The sequence below is a fragment of the Pelodiscus sinensis genome, chromosome 14, assembly GCF_049634645.1.
Source record: "Pelodiscus sinensis isolate JC-2024 chromosome 14, ASM4963464v1, whole genome shotgun sequence".
NCBI classification, from domain to species: Eukaryota; Metazoa; Chordata; order Testudines; family Trionychidae; genus Pelodiscus; species Pelodiscus sinensis.
Window position 1 is genome coordinate 32,743,846 of NC_134724.1, and position 19,759 is coordinate 32,763,604.

The 19,759-nt window shown below is 46.4% G+C and overlaps 1 protein-coding gene and 1 long non-coding RNA gene across 5 annotated transcripts in view; one reads left to right on the plus strand and one right to left on the minus strand.

Moving 5' to 3' along the window:
• The window catches only part of PSTPIP1 (proline-serine-threonine phosphatase interacting protein 1), a 103,123-nt gene that overhangs the window by 65,477 nt on the left and 17,887 nt on the right, over positions 1–19,759 (plus strand). For 3 of the 4 annotated variants that reach the window (XM_075897378.1, XM_006126244.4, XM_075897377.1), the window contains exons 4-9: positions 6,610–6,644; positions 8,666–8,772; positions 11,410–11,472; positions 13,339–13,437; positions 15,446–15,491; positions 16,883–16,962. In XM_075897378.1, coding sequence (XP_075753493.1) covers positions 6,610–6,644; positions 8,666–8,772; positions 11,410–11,472; positions 13,339–13,437; positions 15,446–15,491; positions 16,883–16,962 — 430 coding nt within the window. The remainder of the gene's footprint in view (positions 1–6,609; positions 6,645–8,665; positions 8,773–11,409; positions 11,473–13,338; positions 13,438–15,445; positions 15,492–16,882; positions 16,963–19,759) is intronic. The other variant, XM_075897379.1, reaches the window with a different exon arrangement.
• LOC142818334 (uncharacterized) overlaps positions 1–19,759 on the minus strand; it is a 44,609-nt gene that overhangs the window by 8,157 nt on the left and 16,693 nt on the right. Inside the window, exon 3 of the long non-coding RNA XR_012895803.1 lies at positions 4,568–4,983. This is a non-coding gene — a long non-coding RNA (uncharacterized LOC142818334). The remainder of the gene's footprint in view (positions 1–4,567; positions 4,984–19,759) is intronic.

Consider the following 19,759-nt stretch of genomic DNA (forward strand, 5'->3'; position numbering starts at 1 on the left):
AGTCCATGTCAGCAGCCTGCTTAACAGGAAAAAGTTTCTGCCACTAGATGGCAAAAATCACCTGAAGTTGAGGCTTGGTTATTGCGCCATGTTCCAGAGCTCCCTTGGCTCTGACCCGAAGCACGTGCATTTCTCTGCCAGAGTTTCTGATGAAAACTGGGTCTTTAAATCCATGCCTGACTCAGTGCAAGGCTTTAATTGCACACCGCACGTCTCTATAGACATTTCACAAGGAGACTGGCTGGGGGGAGGTTCCAGGCTAAGCCTCTGACACTTTGCCTGTGTAACTTAGATTAACAACCCTCCAGACTTGAAATAGTGGCCCTTTCCCTCCCCACCTTAAAAATGTCAGTGTGAGGACAATGAATTTTGTTCGGATGGACTAAAAATGGGACATCTCCCCCTCCCCCAATATATTAGAACAAAAACATTACAAATCTCAATAGGAAATCACACCCACCTGGGAAGGGGCTCTGAAACTAGATGCTTCTGCATTCAAGAATACTCTCAAAACGTATCTCACACATACATCTCCACCAAATGAGAAACTTTACTTCACCCACACAGCTACATCTTGGTATACTGGAAGGAGCTGTTCTAGCCATGTCAGCAGGGCCGGCTCTAGGCACCAGCAAATCAAGCACGTCCTTGGGGTGGCACATTTCCAGGGGCGGCATTTCTAGGTAAGCAGCCGCCCCCGACAATGCCCGGCCCGGCCCCGCCCCGCCAATTTTAAAGGGCTACGGGAGCTTGGCTCTGGCTGCGTGTCCCCAGGAGCTGGCTGCAGAGTGTGGCGGGGCCAGGCCCAGCTCCAGTCCTGCTGCAGCCCCAGCCTCAGCCCCCTTCACCGGCGAGATAGCACTCCCTGCCGGCTGCCCAGCTCGCTGCGCCTGCCCCACCTCCCGCCCCTCTGGCTCCGTGCAGCCTATTCCCCGTGCCACCCCTGCGCCCCGCACCCTGCTCCCCTGCACCCCGGTCCCCCTGCTCTCCCTGTTCCCTGCGACTCTCTGGCTCTGTGCCACCCTTACACTCCACACCCTGCTCCCCCATCCCTGTGCTCCTCTGGGTCTGCGCCACCTGTTCCCTGTGCCGCCCCTGTACCCTGGGCCCCGTGCCCCTCTGGCTCTGTGCCCCCTCTGCACCCTGCAGCCCCTTTTCCTGTGCCCCTCTGGGTCTGTGCCCCCAATTTCCCGCTCTGCCCCTGGACTCCGATCACTCTGCCCCTCCCGTTCCCCACGTACCATTCCCTCTGCCTCCCCTGCACCCCGCTCTCTCCAATCTCTGCGTCCCTCTGGCTCTGCGCCTCCCGTTCCATGTACCACCCCTGTACCCCCCACACTGTTCCCCGCACCCCTCTGGTTCTGCGCACCCCAGTTCCCCTGCTCCCCCTATTCCCCATGCCTCTCTGGCTCTGCACTGTCCCTGCACCCTGCTCCCCTGTGGGTCAGGAAAGAGGGGTGCTTGTCCATAGGGAGGGGCTGGACAGGGCAGGGCAGGGAAAAGGCTGTTGTGACCCAGCAGCAAGTGAAAGGGGAGGGGGAGTTTACTTGAAGCACCTTTGCCTTTATGGGAAAAAATGAATGAAAATGCTATTTGCTATTTATAGGGCTAAAACGCCAGGACAAAAACAAAAACAAATAAACAAAAAAACATTGCAAAGTGCAAACGTGTAAAAGCCAACAAAAAAAGAGGCGGGGGGGAGCCAAAATTGTTTTGGTTGGGGCGGCAAAAAGCCTAGAGGGAGCCCTGCATGTCAGAACTTCAGAAGATGATATATAGCTGAAACATTGGGCTATACCTGCTATAGTGTGTAGAACTCAAGTAATTAAAGAGGTATTTAAAAGTTAATAGGCCTAAAATTTGACCTTCTTAGTCTCTCTCATATCTGTTTACCAAGTTTGTTTGCATTTCTATTCCCCCAAATCCCACACAGAACGTTAGATTCAATTACTTACTTATGTAGGGTGCATCTACACAGCAACGTTATTTTGGAATAACAGCCATTATTCTGAAATAACAATGCAAGCATCTACACAGCAATTCCGTTATTTCAAAATAAATTTGAAATAAGGGATGGCTTATTCTGACTTCTGTAAACCCCATTCCACAAGTTATAACGCCTATTCCAAAATAGGGCAGCTGGAGTTATTTCGAAATTAGGAGCCTCCAGGAAATCCCACAGGTGCTCTGCTGGCCAATCTGTCCACACGCATCACGACTCTATAGTTCCTTTGCCTCTGTAGCCCTTAAAGCTGCAGCCACAGGGGAACGGGTTTGTGGCAGGAAGCTGGCTCACACAGCCTACCCCACACTGCAGCTGCTACAGCAACTTATAGGACCATCATGAGAGACCCAAAAGCCCTCCACTGCTCCCAGGGAGCACTGTGATGGCTTCCAGGAGCCTGCCAGGTGCTGCAAGATCCTGGCTCTTATAGAAGTTTGGAGTGAGGAGGAATACCTCCAGGATCTCTGCACCAGATGAAATATATGTCCATATGGCCAAAAGCCTGGCCACAGAGGGCCACATCCAGACCCAGGTTCAGGTCCAGATGAAAGTTAAGAAGCTCCGCCAGGCGTATGCCAGGGCAGGGGAGCACACCTCTTGCTCCACGGCAAAATCCCACTTCTGCCCCTATTACCAGGACCTGCACCACATTCTAGGGGCAGTGCAGTCCTTTCCCCACCCCAGTGGTTAACTCAAGGCTAGAGAAGCCCATCGTTGCCCTCCTGGGAGGCAGAGCCAGTCATGGGAAGGAGGAGAAGCAAGAGGAGGAGGACCCCGACGCGGCCAGTACCATCACCACGCTGACCCTGGAGTTGGTACCCCACGGCCTGGATGTGTTCCAGGCATCCTCTGAGGCCAGGGAAGGAACATCAGGTGAGTGACAGTCACCTGACACAGACAGGATGGAGCTGGCAGGCAGCAAGAGGCTGGGGTGTGCTCCTCGCGGGGCCATCTCAGCCTGGGGTATAGTGCTGAAGTCCGTGCACGAGGATGCACGTGCAGTGCCAGTCTGGGCCACACAGCCCCAGGAAGCTGCACCAGAGAACCTCTGGGCTCTTGCTCACAGGGCCTGGGGAGGCCTGCCACACTTCTGACACACAGGTGGGACACCCGCCCACCACAAACCACCACTAGAAGGAGGCTGGGGACATGGCCCCACATGCACACACACTCAGGAGTGCCGCACACAGCACCCGGGCATGCCTGCATGCTTGAGGCAGCACCCACACTCAGGGACAGCGCAACGAGGCGCAGGACCATCTACCACTAACACACACCTCCCCCCTACACCCTAACCCCTCTGCCCCAGCGGCCAGGGATACAAGTCCTCACCCCTTGGGACACCACCACTGCTGGACCCGGCATGTGTGCAGTACCGAGGCAAGCCCAGCTGGCCCGGGGACCCCCTCCTGCCCACAAGATCCCTGAGTGGCTGGCAACTTCCCAGCCTGCTTGTCCCCAGGATGTAGGGGTGGTGAGGCTGCTCCCCTGGGGACATCTGGGCTTCTGTAGGAAAGGGCCCGCTGTCCAGGCCACAGATGGCCTTGCTCCCAGTACATCACCTTCATCTGACCTAAGAACTGTCAGTTTCAGCTCACAGATGAGGGCAAGGCTTCAGGGACAGTGTCTCAAGGGATGACTGACCCATCTCTTTTCTCCTCAGGCAGACCAGCTGCCAAAGGGGAGTGGGCGACACCACCCGAGGCAGCCACCCAACACAGGGGGACAAGCAGGCACTGGAGAACGCAGGAGGAACTGCTGCAGGAGCGCATCTGCGTGTTCTGAGCCCTGCATGAGACATTGGACCAGAGGCTCCAGGAAGACATGCAATTGCAGAAAGAGACCAAGAGGGAGTGCACCATATGCACAGCCGTTCAGTCTCTCCTCACCCGCCTGGAGCCTGCTCCAGCTCCTGCTGCCGCTCCTGCTCCAGACCCAGCCCCAGCTCCTGGTCCTGCCCCACTTCCTATGCCTGACCCTATTTCAGCTCCACCTCCTGCTTCTCCCCCTAGCCTCCCCATGGCCCATGGTTGCCAAGATCCCTGCACACGAGGTGGTGAAATCAACTGCGCCAGTTGCCAATCCCAATCCCAGCCCTGAGCCTCCCCTTACCCTTCATTCCCCCCCTCCTTTCCCGCACTTTCCTCTCCCAGGATCTTTCCTCAGTCCCTCCCCAATTACTTTGACCCCAAATAAAAACCACACAGAGTTTATGGTTTCCAAAACTGTCTGTTTTAGTGTCTCTGCAGGGGAGGCAGGGAAAAAGGGGAAAGTAGGGGTGTTGGAGGACAGGCAGAGAGGGGCAAGGCAGTGGGGAGGCCCTGGGGAGAGTGTCACTGGGGTCCTTGTGAGGCACCCCCCCCTTGATGGGCCTGCTGGATGACAGCTATGCGTGGCTGCTCAAAAGCCCTTCTGACCCGGCCTGCCTCTGCCCACCCACCCAGGGAGGAACGTCTCCCCCTTCCTCTCACAAATATTGTGGAGCACACATCACGCAGCCACCATTTGTGGGATGTTCTGCTCTCTTACGTCCAGCTGGGTGAGGAGGAATCTGAACCTCACCTTGAGATGCCCAGAGGCGTCCTCCACCAGCTGAGCCTGGCATTGAAGCGTTCCTTTGAGTGGTCAAGGTGGTTGATCTAGGGCTTCATGAGCCAGGGCAACAGAGGGCAGGCTGCATCCATCATGATACAGAGTGGCATGTCCGTGTCTCCAACACTGATGGTGCAGTTGGGGAAGAAAGTGCCGGCTTCCAGCTTCTGGAAGATGCTGGAGTTTTGGAACACCCAGACGTCATGCACCTTCCCCAACCACCCGATGTAGATATCAGTCAACTGCCCATGGTGTTTGATGAGGCCTGCAGGACCATGGAGAAGTACCCCTTGTGGTTGATAATAGACAAATGCCCAGGGGTCAGGGGCCTGGATGGGGATGTGGGTGCTGAGGTGGATGACTCTGGGCAGCAGGACAGTGTTGACCTGTAGAAGAAACAAACAGAGAATCACTGAGGTGCCAGAGCCCTTGGGAGGTCCTCGAGCCCCGCCTTTCCCCACACACATCAGGAGCAACCCCTTTGTAGCCCATCCCCTAGCAGGGCTGTGTGAGGGCGGGACTGAAAAACCACCCAGGAAAGGGGGCTTCCCCCACCATCCCTTCCACCCCCAACCCCTCCTTTCCCTAGGGTTCCGCATCCTAGCAGTTCACCCCACTCCTGGGAAAATAGCCCAAGAACGCCATACCTGCATGACGAGGGCCCCAATGGTCGACTTTTTATTTTTCCTATTCCATTCCAGCTTGGCTTTCCCCTTGATATTTTTTACCCACTGCCTCTTCTAGTCTCCCCCTCCATTTTTTCCTTCTTCCACCCCGTCCCTTTCTTCCTTATTTATTTTGGTCCTGGACATCCAACTCTCTGGTCATCTGAAGAAGTGGACTGTGCCCATGAAAGCTCATGATGCCATCTACATGTTTTATTAGTCTTTAAAGTGCTACCAGACCATTTGTTGTTTTTTTAAGTTTAAGATTACACAGTAAATGAGTATTAGAGCAGGGATCACAGTCTGGCTTCCAGTCCCCTGCTTATTCTGAGAAAGACTACTGAGTGAAATCTAAACTGTGTGTGAAGAGAAAAGGGTTCATTCCCAGCTTTCTCCCTCACTCCTCTGGCTTTGGACCACGTGTGTAAGAAATCCCTTAGTTTAGCCAGAAAGGGGATGGTTTGATGAGATAACATGATCTTGATAACTAATTGACCATTCATTATCAGTGGTAAATAGGTCAATGGAGGGATGATAGGAGTTACTATAGAGAACTTTCTGGGTGTCTGGCTGGTGAGTCTTGCCCACATGCTCAGGGTTTAGCTGATCACGATATTTGGGGTCAGGAAGGAATTTTCCTCCAGGGTAGATTGGCAGAGGCCCTGGAGGTTTTTTGCCTTCCTCTGTAGCATGGGGTACAGATCACAGCTGGAGGATTCTCTGCATCTTGGGGTCTTCAAAGTATTTGAAGGTTTCAAAATCTGAGATATCGGTGAGAGGATTATTCTAGGAGGCCTGCACTGTGCAGGGGGTCAGACTAGATGATCATAATGGTCCCTTCTGACCTTAAAGTCTATGAGTCTATCATATTAGAGAGGTACTCTGGCCTAGTTAGTCCAGGCTCTAGCTCTAGTATTAGTTCATATGTTCATTAATGACATGGAATTTGGTGTGGAGAGTCCTTCTATCAAATTTGCAGATTACACCCCATACTGGGTGGGCAAAGTACTACATGTGTGGATTGGTATAGACATTAGTACAGACAATTTTATATTAACATGTTTAATAACTAATATTGAGGGGTTAAAGAGTATGGTGCACCTGGAGTTCAGAAGCAGAAGACTTTAATTCTTTAATTTAATGAAGCTTTTTATTGCATGGCCTAATGATAACCTATAAATGTAATCTCTCCCATTTGCATGGTCAATTTTTTTGATTGGGCTGTTAAACGTTTTATTTATTACTGTGTTTCTTTGAGAGTCAAAGTCTTGTAGTGGATTATTTTTTGTTAGATTCACAGTCTGTCATTAGGACACTATACCAATAAGTATGTGTTTGTTTTCTCAGCACACTGAAGGCAGCATTCGAGGTCCTAAAGCAACGTAAGTTTATATTCTCTCTTGCTATTCCTGCTGGAGTCCAGAGTGGCTGAATTTGTCATGAGACCAAGCCATTTCTGAAGATGACAGATTTTCCATTCCATGTGTTTTACTGTTTGTTATTACACCCTTTACTACGCTAGCCCTCAGTGTAGGGAGGTGGATATTCACAGGGGATACATGTGTCCTCAGCTGCTCCACATTTAATCCAAATGTCCTTTCCCTAGTAGCATGGACGGTATCCACCACAGTCCACTTATAGAGGAAGGGACAAGCTCTCATCCCTGTTCCTTTGCTAACTCTCCTTCTTTCTGAATTCCTAAGAAAGCAAAGAGCCTTAAAGCTGTCTCCAGTGTAGGTCCTCAGGGCTCGGTACCAGGAACCATGCTTTCCCTCCTAGCTCATCCGCTTCATACAGAGGGATTTTCTCCTCTTTTTGGTAACAGGATCCCTGCCCAGCACCAATTAGGAGTTGACCCATGACTGACACATAAACAAAAAGGACCAGCTGGCCAATCAGAATGCAGTATTAGACATTCAGCACAGCAGCAGACTAGTTTGCTGTGTGATGTTAGACAAATGATTTAAGGCAGCATGTCTGGCAATCAGGCTGTTTCGTTTTCTATACCTCAGTTCACTCCAGTATAGAGTGGGGATGGACGGTCATAGTTCTCCTGCAGTTGTAAGCTGCTTCAGATCCCCCCAGAGGAACCCCACTAAACAAAGGCACACCCAGCTCACTAGCACCCGGGGCAGATTGCAGTCTTCACCGTGGTCACAAGCTGGACACACTGATATCCCAGGGTCTAGCACACCCGGAGTGTGCCTCTGGGCTGCAGACTGTGCTCACACTCTCCAAGTAGGAATAATAATGGAATTTGCACCAATTTTTAGGCTGCTTCCTTACACTCTCATTCTTATCTGGTTTGAATTATTAACCCTCATCTAAGCCCCAGCTGTGTCAAAACAATGGGATTTGCATCCTCTTGTGCACCAAGTACAGTTTGTATACTCCTAACATGCAATGGCATAATTGCCTAGTCCACAATGGGGCATGGAATTCACGTGCCCCCTACAGCAGAGATCCAAAGGCCGAGGTTTTCAGATGTGGTGAGAGATTTAAGGTCACTCTCGTTTTGAAAAGGCCCAGTTTTCAGAGAGGTGGGGGCTCAGCACGCTTTGATTTTGGACATTTTACAACTGAGCTTCGAAAGTAAGATAGTTCCCATCATTACTGAGCTCTGCCCATTTTCAGCCTCTCTGATTGTGTGGTAGTGCTGGGATGATCCTGCCAGGAAGTAGCTGACAAGAGAGACTGATGTCAAGAAATGAGATGGGTGGAAGGTGAACACAATGTGGCTAAGGGGCCTGGGTCTATAGGGAGGTCTAAAAGTAGCCATAGAGAGGGAAGAGAGGAAGCCCTTAAAAAAGAGAGACTGGAGGTGCATGGGGGGAATATGAAGAAATGAACGGGGGACAGCAAAAAATATTTCCATGCATGATCTTGGCATGTGTCACAACAGCAGCAGTTCTGGCTCCAGGTATGTTGCAGGCATCAAGGAGATTAGATGAGTCCTATACTCATTTAATTGATAACACAGTGATCAGAACAAAAAGGGCACCTCTATACTTCAACACAAGATTGATGCTCCAGAGGTCAATCTTCTGGCATTTGATTTAGCTGGTCTAGTATAGACCTGTAAATCAAAGGCTAAGGGCAGCCCCTTCTGGCATCTGGTACTCCTTCTGCAAGGAGTAAGGGAAGCCAATGGGAGCATTTCCTCCTGTTGGCCTCCCACTATGCGGACACCGCCATGGCTCAGCTTAAGGTAAGTTGACTCCAGCTACACATTTTGCATAGCTGAAGTTGCGTACCTTAAGCCGACCTGCCTGGTATAGAATAGACCAGGCCAAAAGGCCCTCCCTTACGTTTCTGCTATCTCCCAGTAAAATGCCTGCTGAAAAACCCGACTTTGTATTTATTAGCAGCCTTTTCATTGATTGTCTATAAATTCTCATCTTAGAAATTGAAAACGTAGGAAACTCTCATATCCAGCTGTCATTGATGCTGAAGGATGAACTGAAAGGAATAGAGGAATTCAGAGAGAGACAGAAGGAGCAACGAAAAAAGGTGAGGCGATAGAAGAATGGCTGGAGCAGATCAGACCAATGGCTGGCTCATTTATTCTGTATGTTGTCTCCAGTTGTGAGCGATGGGCACTTCAGAGCATGATAACCCGCCCTCCCCACCCTACCTCCCCCCAAAGGAAAGCTCTTAGCTAACTCAATACCAGGGGAAAATCTCTGTCTCTCTGATCCCAGCTGGTGATTAAATAATGCCCTGAACTATGAAGACTGAGAGCCCTTGTCACTTTCACTCTTCAGCTAATGTAACTGCAGTTGCTATTCTTATTCCTGTAAGTACTTAATCCCTTTTTAAACTCCTGCTAAGCAGGTTGTTTCAACAGTATCCTGCAAGATCATTGCAACCCGCTGAAACTGAAGCACTAGCACAAGGTTGTGCATTGTGTTGAACTTGCATCCAAGGTAATAAGGTGATGAGCTTGTTAGAAATCTTGGAAAAAAGTTATATTCATCTAGTACTCCCTAGGTGTGTTGTTTTTTTAAAAAATTAATCTATCTGTAGTTAAGCCAGCTACCATTCCCTTTGACCTACCCACATTCAGCAGCCTTTTAACAAAGCATCTGCTAATTGAGTGAGAGTTTTGATTTTTAAACCCTCTCTGGTCCTCTGTGGGAATAAATAAAGGGCTTGGTGGCTTGCCCCACTGAAAGCAATGATGGTTTGTGGCAGCCCTGCAAAATTTCCACATCCCGCTTCCCTTTTAAAAAAGCAAGGCAAATCCATGTAGTTCCCAGTGTACCAACCTCATTGTCTCTGTACCACAAGATAGGTGGGAACTCAGGCCAATGAAGCACTTCAGCGTTTCAGAGTGAGTGGAAACGACCCTGTTTCTGACAGTGCCCTGGTCTGATTCCCACAGCTGCCTCACAACGCATATGTGATTTAGAGTCCAATTGTCACTTACTGGGCACACAACCTCCCCCTCTTGTCACTGAATTTTTAACGTGCTTCAGATTTACAATGGAACCCCATTTTCCTGATCTAATTGGGACCAGGAACAGATTGGATCATCAAAAATTGGAATAATCAGGAGAACTGACAAAGAGCTTTCTAGCCCTTATTTTAAGATGGAAGAAGGAAAAGGAGCTGATGGATAAAACCCCACCTTCCTGGAGCTCATTGTGGGCCATTATGGGTTCATTATGGGCTCATTAGGGAAGGGATTTTAGGGGCTGCAGCTGTATGCTGCCGATCTGTCTAGCAAAAGGGGGAGCTGCAGTTCAGTGCACCCCCCTTGGGCTGGAGCTATTTGTGTGGCTGGTAGGGGCACTTGTCTGCAGTCTCCATGCCTATCACTCCCATTGGCTGGGAATCGTGACCAATGGGAGCAATGTGGGTGGATCCTGCAAGCACAGAGCTGCCCGGTGCCCCCTGTTCCTTTCCTGGGATCTGTGCTAGGTAAGTACCCCAATCCTCTGCCCCTTCCCACCCAGACCCTGCACCCTCAGCCCCCTTGTATCCTACCTCCCCCATACTGCTCCTGCCCAAACCTTACTCCCCCACCCAACTCCTGCACCCTCCTTCCCATCCAGAACCCATACTCCCACCCCACTCTTCATCCTACTTCCTACACAGATCCTGCACCCCCACCTAACTCCTGAACCTTACCTCCTGCCCAGAGCTCACATCCTACCCTGCTCCCTGGCAGCCCCTTCTCATGCACTGAACTCCTCATTTTTCACCCACCCTAGAGCCTAGGAGGCCATAGTCCTAGGCCCCCAGAAGAGTTAATTTCTCCCTGACTGTCAGCCACTGACAGCTGGTGATTCAATTAATATGGAGAACCAGATAATGGAGGCTCAGTTAAACTGGTTTCTAAGCACCTTGTTCAGCTTGTGTATATGGTGGCTAGGGAAGCTAAACTTCAGCATTTAATTTTAATCACAGAAAAATGTAGATTTTTTTTTAAATCAAAGAATTATGGAAAACTAAGATTTCTGGTGCTCAGCCCAGGAAATTAGGTGAGAAGAATTACACTATGAAAATTTCATAACCTGAAACAAAGCCAGCTGCAGTCAGATCAAGTTCTGTTAGAAAGTCTATGTCATGGGAAGAGAGTTGTGTCTGGCTGCTGAATAGGAAAAGCTCTTGTTTTAAAGCTCGGAGCTGGGTATTTCAAGCCATGTGAAATTGAAGAAGAGGCTGAGACAATGCAGACTAGCTGATATGCTAATGAGATAGAATATAATCAGCCGACACGTAAAGAGATATGTTCTTCATCACAGAGAATTGGCCCAGGTTTGGAATGGCAAGGTGGGGCACTGACTGGTTTGTTTGCACAAACAGCAACGACTCAAGGTCCTACGGTTCTTGTGCTATTATGGAAAACTATGCTAGCAAAGCTAGTGCACAATGTGACTGGGTGTTGTGCCATATAAGCTTCTTAGGATAAAAGAGAAAATGAAGACACATCCTCTTGGCTATTAATGGAAGCCAGTGAAGCAATATTATCTTGGATTAGTTTTATTGTTGCATCCTGCATCATTTAAAAGGGTGTCAGTTACAAAAGCAACATCAAAACATTTTCTGCATTGGAATGTGGTTCTTAGAAATGGTGCGACAAATGCTCTTCTAATCCTGCCACTAAAAGGAGAAATGCTTAGTCCTGTGTGTTTCTTACAGTACGAGATTGCAATGGATCGTGTGCAAAAGAGCAAGGTGTCCCTTTATAAAAAAACAATGGAGGTAAGTTGTGAGGTTTACTGATACATTCATCCCATCACAAATGATGACTAATTAAAGTGGGAGTGTGAAACTTTCATCTCAGACAGTTCTTTAAAGGAATGTCAATAATGTTATGAAATGAAATAAAGAGAGTGTGTGATGCCAACCAATGAGGTTAAGATATGGAAGCTTGTTTTCCTCTACATCTAGTTAAAGATCTCATACAGCACCTTAAGAGTTAACTTTGAGTTACCTAGCCTTATGTCTGGTTTCAACAGTGTTTAGTCTAAGATTACTTTCCTGGGGTGGCCTACACAGCCTGCAGACCTGAAACTCAAGTGAGTTCCTAGGGGCTAATGCATCACCCCCATCAATGACAATTCGACAGGCCAAGTGCGACCTCAGGGTCACCTGTGCAACTCCAGTGTTATAAAGGATAGCAGAATGTGGCCCAACCCTTGCACTTAGATAGCAGTGATGAAGCATAGGCAGCAAGCTCCTCTGCTGGAGCTGTTAATTCGGGAAGACTAACCCAAGCGAAAAGCAGCATAAATGGTTTTTGTTGCTGAGGTCGGCATTTATGGCACTGGAACAAGCAGACAGAGAAGCTCTGCTGATGAATTATTGCCAGGTCTATTACTAGGAAAATGGCAACATTTTAACCTCCACTCTGATAATGATGCCAGCTTCCATCACCAAAATATGTACTTTGTGTTTTCTCCCATGCTGCCCCTTCCCACAAGGGGCTCCCTGTCAAACCCTAAAACTGACTCCTCATTCTGCTCAGATTCCCTTCTTACAACTCCCCTTTTCATGATACCACAAGAAACCCTTAGTGACAGGCAGCTGGTCTTATGAGGCCACTTCCTGCCACATGGTCTGGTGCTGTTTCCTTAGGCTCTCTCAGGTTTGTTATATACACCTGGTGTTTCTTGTTACTTAACTTGTAAGCTTCTTGGGGAGGGGGAAGGCCTGCCTTTTGTGTGGGCAATTGTATCACACCTAGTCCAATGGAGTTCTGGGCTGCAACAACCAACTGTTTTAAACAGGACATTGCACCTAGTGTGGGCAAAGTAAGTCATGCTTAAAAGATGTGTTAAACTGGTCATGGTCAACGTTGTGGGAAGCCTTGGGAGCCGTTTTTTGGTGATATAAATGTAAATGAATGCCTGAGTGTTAGTCTGTAACTTTTAAAACAATGAGCTGTCCTGTGGCACTTTAGAGACTAATCCAAATATATAGAACCATGAGTTTTCATGGGCAAAACCTACTTCATCAGAAGAATTGGAGTGGAAAATTACAGAAACCAAGAGATATATACAGGCAGTCCCCGGGTTATGTACAAAATAGGGACTGTAGGTTTGTTCTTAAGTTTAATTTGTATGTAAGTCAGAACTGGTACATATTGTAGGGGAAACTCTAGCGAAACATTTCTCCAGAGCTCAGTTTTATTCTCCCACACCTCACTTCCCTCAGTCCTTTATTCTAAAGCTGAGGTGTTTGCTGAGAAAAGCCGCTCCGCGTCTCCCAGGTCTGCTGGGAGGGGGGGGGGGGGGGGCGCTAGCTTCGCATCTCCCTGGTCTGCTGGGGGGAAACAGCTAGTGCGGGGTTGCCTCACCACGTTTGTAAGTAGGGATCCGATGTAAGTCAGATCCATGTAACCCGGGGACTGTCTGTATATAACCAGTAGAAGAAGTACCTATCAGGACCTGTGTTAAAGAAGCTAATGAAATGGGCTGGATAGCTTTTGTTAAAGACAGGAAAAACTGGCTTTGTAATGTGCCAAACAGTATATTTGTTCCGCTTGTTTGCAAAAGAGATCATGTCACAGTGGAGTAGTTATCTAGCCAAAAAAGAAAACATTCTGTTGAATTTGTTTTCATGCAGTCAAAGAAGACCTACGAGCAGAAATGCAAGGATGCGGATGAGGCTGAGCATGTCTTTGAGAGAACAAGTGCTTCAGGCAACCAAAAGCAAACAGAGAAGGTATCTAAGACCACAGTGCTATTCAAGCAATGTTAGCAGACTGCTCTGTAGTTTTTGTAGTTACCGTACAGCAGAATGTAATGGAACAACCCACTTTTGCAACAAAGCTTGCCCATTTCAGAGGCTGCCTTGTGTTCTAATTAACACTGTACATTTTCTAGGAAATTTTCCTCCACATTTAGGTTCTGCCCTTTGAGCAATAAATAGAATTGGAACAAGTTCACAGTTGTCTGTATTTTTAAAGAGCCTGGGAGCCAAGAGCTTCAGTGAAGCAGTTGGTATGGCTTATCATTAGAATGCAAATCCATTTGCTTCCTAAATCCTAAGGGGAAACTTAATAGGTTTTTTTAAGCCTCGAATTATTCCTAAAAATGAAAGAAAACATCTGAAATGCATTAATCAGCTGTTTCTGCCTTTGGGTCCCATGTTAACCAAAGGAGGTACAGTAACTTACATTAAATGCCCTTTTTTTATTAAGCATTCTCCTGGTAGGTCTTTAAATTTGCGAATTCTGATGAAACTAAAAATAGATCATTGAAAAGCAAGGCATTTCAATCCCTCATTACATCATCTTACTTTTTAGCTGACAATCCACTAACCTTTCATGAGAACATTTTACAGTGAAGCAGATGGAGAAAGAAAATTAACTCTCTTTTGCTCCATAAATTGAGTGCAGCAAAAACAGAGAGGATCCAAAATCATTTTTTCTGGGGCAGTGAGAAGAGAAAGAGCAATCTAAAAATGGCATCAGAAATATGCATTTTTCTACAGGTGATGTTCCAAAAATCTTCCACAAGTAATAAATTAATCTATGACAAAACTCCCATTGACTTACACACACACACACACACACACATACACCCCCCAGAAGTGACTAAGAAGGAAGATGCTGTGCTCAGTACATGTTTCCAGCCAGCAGCCTTGAAGAGTATGCCTGTTGGAATCACTAATCTGAACACTGCCTTGCAGGACTGACATGCAGAACGTCATACAGACTTTGAGCTTTGTATGTTAACATGTTGTGATCACCAGGCAAACCAGGAAGCGCTCGGATTCAATAGCCTACCTACATTTGAAAGTTTAAAAAGCTGTAATAAAAAGCATTTGCTAGGTTTCCCTGGGGTCATGATGGATGCTCCATCACTGACCATTTTTAAATCAAGCTTGAAAATCCTTCTCTAAGAGATTTGCTCTCAGAATGGTTGGGGGATGTTCTTTGCCTGTGTTATGCAGGCAGGTAGACTAGATCATCACAGTGGGCTCTTCTGATCTTGGAATCATGAATGTGTTATTGGACGCAGCCAGGAAACGTGCGTGTTCACAACAGATTTTAAAAGTCTGGGGCTGTGTCTAGACTGGCATGATTTTGCGCAAAAGCAATCGTTTTTGCGCAAAATCTTGCCACCTGTCTACACTGGCCGTGAGTATTTGTGCAAGAACACTGACTTTGTAATGTACAAAATCAGTGGTTCTTGTGCAAATACTTTGCTGCTCCCACTCAGGGATAAGCCCTCTTGCACAAGTATTCTTGCGCAAGAGGCCAGTGTAGACAGCAACGTGAATTTCTTGCGCAAGAAAGCCCGATGGCTAAAATGGCCATCAGAGCTTTCTTGCGCAAGAGAGCGTCTACACTGGCACTGATGCTTTTGTGCAAAAGCAAATCTTTTATGCAAAGGCACATAGACGCTCTCTTGCGCAAATACTTTTAACGGAAAAACTTTTCCGTTAAAAGTATTTGCGCAAAATCATGCCAGTCTAGACGCAGCCTGACAGTGTTCCTTTAAAAAGCCTGGTTACTTCTCTCTGAATGGAACCCAAGAAACCCGTGATGAGGAATTGCAATTGTCATTTATTTCCATTAAAATTGAACATGCTCACAAATTCTCTATCAATGGGAACAAGTGTGGGACCAGATTCTTCACACACTGCTTTTGTAAAATAAGAAAATGAGGAAACATACAAGAAAATGGGAAGGGCTTAATTTCAGTGTTTTCTTTTTATATTTCAGAGTCAAAACAAAGCCAAACAATGCAAAGATGCAGCAAATGAAGCAGGTATTGGTCTACATACAGTCTTACACCCAGCTGATTTAGTGGTGTACTGTGGAAAGAAAAAACCCACCTATAAAGTGCAGATTCCTAAGGACTCCCAAACTAAACTAATGAAAGTGCTGTTGGGGGACCTGTCTACCACCTTAGACTCCCAGATTTACATTCTACTAAAGACAGATAAATCTGATGCTCATACATATGTTTATATATTGTACAATTTATTTAAAACACTTTAAATAAGTGCTTTCTTTTCTGTTGGTTCTTTTAACATTGTTTGGGTCTTCCATGCAAGGCAGGGATAGTTGCATGATTAAACATGGGCAAGCTAGTATGGCTTTGTTCTCCAGATCCAGCTATGGGTCTACACTCAGGCTACGTCTATACTACAAGTTTTCTTAGTAAAAAATATGCTAACGAGGGACTCATTTGCATGAGTCGCGATCTCATTTGTGTATTTTCTGCCGATCCGTTTTTGCCCTAGGGATTTTTGCGCAAAAATAAGTAGTGTGGACATTTCCAAAAGGGTGTTTTGTGCAAAAAGGAAACGTCCACACTGCTTGTTTTTATGGATCTTGCAGAAAAAGGAAGTTTTGTGCAAAAAGGAAACGTCCACGCTGCTTGTTTTTGCACAAAAACCCCCAGCACAAAAATGGATTGGCAGAAAATACGCAAATGAGATCGCAACTCATGCAAATGAGTCCCTCGTTAGCATATTTTTTGTCGAGAAAACTCGTAGTGTAGCCTTAGAGTACATCTGTAGGAGGTGGCCATGTGCTAGCTCAGCCTACAAACAGAAGTGTAACCGCAGCGGCACAAGTGGTGGCTCATACCCAAGGGGTTGGGTGGGATCGAACTTGGACAGCTAGCCTGACGGGCTGCCTGTTGCCCCTTACCATGATCTTTAGCATGCTAAATCAAGTCATATCTCCCAGCTGCCATGTATACACAGCCTCATGATCAGAAACAGGAAACTCACGTGCTCTGTGACTGAAGGGGAGCATTCCACCCTGGACCCTCACGAAAGGCTCCTCTGCCAGTGGGGTACTTGTGTGTCGTGCCTTATGCACCTGGTGCACTTCAGATAATGCAGTTCCACAGTATCAATCATGATTAACGATCCAAAGGCTGCTATCAACAGTTTCATTGTCCATCTGAGATGTTTGTGGTCAACTTGCAAACAAGTCAGAGAGATCATTCTCGCCAGTAAAAATAGCATGAGCTAATTCAGTCATCTTTCTGCATAATCCGGTTCTACTGTACTATAATCTGTAGAATGTATCTTAGGGCTATGTTCTGCCAAAGTAAAACCTCACCATACCTAGCAAGAGGAAATGTGGGGCGCTGCATTATTCTGTGTCGGTAGGGAAGTTTCTATTTCATGTCTCTGTTTCCAGAGAGGGTGTACAAGCAGTATATTGAACAGCTGGATAAGGCCCGAATAGAGTGGGAAAAGGAACATATCAGCACCTGTGAGGTAACTATTTTGACCTTTATAATCATTTGTGCATTTTTTTTTTTTACTCCACTCACATGTCCCAGTCCCAGATATACTGTTACCACTGAAGGATCTGATAGGAACTTTTGATGGTCTATGCTTATTAGACCAAAAGTGCACCTGCCATAAATATGGATTTAACGTTCAGCTGTTAACATTCTGACTTGCTTATTCTCCTCTTGCTTGCAAATTAAATTTAGGTGGCCAGATTCTGAGCCATACTTACAGCCAATTTCCACCAGCTGAGGATCTAACCCAGGTTGGAATACAAGATCCTGCTAGTTTTAGAGATGCTTTATTTAAATCAAAGCCAAGTTAAATCTATATCCCAAGCAACCCATTAGAAGCACCCATTTACAAAGTGCTCGAACACTGTTTTAACTCTGGGGGCCTCCAGTCCTTCTTAGCCCACAGAGAATCTGTTTGACTGCTTTTAATATACTTGCCAGGTATTTTTAACATCATCCCTGCCTCCCTGTAACTTGGTTTCTGGAATTGTCCCATAGCTGGCATGGCAACCATTCCACAGAAATTATTCAAAAAATCTGAAGTTTCCACTAGGATTCACATTTTCCTCCTCCCCCACCCCTACCCTTTCTATCACAGCTATGCACACCCCAGACTGGAAGTGCGCTTCAGAACCCATAGCCTGCCCACTGCAGTTAATATAGATTTATCACTCTTCAGTGAATGGCAGTCATGTACCCCTTCTTCTAGAAGTGCTTGTGGGTAAATCCAAACCACTCCACTTCTAATGCAGTTCTAAACTATGTATAGAGATTGTATATAAAAACCAGCATCTCACCATGTGCATATTCAGTTGGCATGTCAAGTTCATCATCTACAACATAATAAATAGTGTCTGTTCTAATGACCTGACACACTTGTGAGCAATAGAATAGTTGTTATGCACGGCAAATGGTTTCTTATTTGCAGCTCTTAGCAGTAACCGATTCAACAGTGCTTAACTTTAGCCATATGCTTAAGTACTTTTGAGTTGCTGCTCCATATGAAGTACCCTCTCCCATCTCTTTCAATCTCTCTTGAAAAGCTATTTTTCCCAAGCATGCTTCCTACCCTTTTCTTTTTACCAGCTGATTTTTTCACACCCTTCCTCAATTGTTGTACTATGCCTTATCTCTTACATTATGAGATCTTTAGAGGGCAGGGAATATATCTTAGTATTTTATTAAACATTATATGTACATTTATGGTGGTATGGACACAAATAGTAATGAAAGAAGAGGGGAGCAGATGGCTAGAAGAGTTTGAGCTTGCTGCACCTTATGGAAAACTAACACATGCATTCTCTTTAGAAGAACAATTCAGCTTGGAGATCAGTTTTATTTCTGATTTTGTTGTTAACATTTATTTTAAAGATGTTCACCTGCTCACTTCTCCTCCTGAATTCACACGGGAAGCCCTCTCCCTGAAGGATTTATTACTTCAAGAAGAGGAAGAAAGGAGCAAGTGAACTCTGAAGAAACAAAAGCTCTGTTCTGCTATGCAAACAGTCTTAGAAATAAATGAAGAAACAATGCATGAATCCAACAAGTTCTACATACAGGCTATGTCTACACTGCAGATTTTTTGCACAAGAACTGTTTTGCACAAGAGTTCTTGCGCAAAAGGTATTGCGCAACAGTGCGTCCACACTGCCATGTGCTTTTGCGCAAGAGCGTCCATGGCAGTGTAGACATTCTCTTGCGCAAGAAAGCTCTGATGGCCATTTTAGCCATAGGAGTTTCTTGTGCAAGAAACCCCTGTTGCCCATCCACACTGCCTTCTTGCACAAGAGCTCTTGCACAAGAGGGCTTATTCCTTATGGGGAAAGGAATAATTCTTGCACAGGAAGCCCTCTGGTCTGATGCCTTACTGTAAATTTACTTGTGCAAGAACACACGTGAAGTGTAGATGCTCTGCAAGTTTTTGCGCAAGAACGCCTGTTCTTGTGCAAAAAGCCAGCAGCATAGACATAGCCACAGTGTTTTTCCAAAGCTTTCCATTAGAGGATTACCTGTATTATAAATGCAAAAAGCTTGTCCCCTCATCTTGTTACAACAGGATTCTGGGTTCTAAATCCTTGGGATTATTTGCTATTCAAATCAGTGCCAGCCTCATCTCCTTTCTCCTCCTCTAATTTTTTGTCTGGGAAAAATGTTGTTAAAAGTTGTTTTAAAGCTCCTTGAAGCTGGTGAGTGTAATACTTAACACTCAACATCCTGTGTGAAATTTCAGAAGTCTCCAAAACAAAGTACAGGTACATGATACCACTCAAATCAAAGGCACAGGTAAGAGTACTCAGGAATTTGAGCTATGTGGTTGGGAGTGGGGTTCCTGAGTATTGTTTTGGGTAAGGAGACAGAGAGACAGGCAAGAAAGTACAGAAACACCATGAGGCTAGGGTGAGTCTACACTAATGCTGCAATGTGATCTAAGATGCTAGTTCACTTACATAAGTTACGTAACTATTCAAAATAACTTTCTTACAGAACTCTACATGGCACTATGTTGGCAGGAGATGCTCTTCCGTCTACATAACTTCTGCCTCTCGGGGAGGTGGAGAACAGATGTTCCGGGAGAGCATTCTCCCATTGATGTAGCATGTCTTTACCAGACTCGCTAAATCGACACTGCTGCATTGATCATAACACTGTTGGTTTAGCTGATAGTGTAAATATGGCCCTTGTCTACACTGCAAAATGTTGCTGGTACAGGAATGCACCTGAAAGCCACTGAGTGCTCTCACCTATGAGAGTGCTTCTGTCTGCTTTGC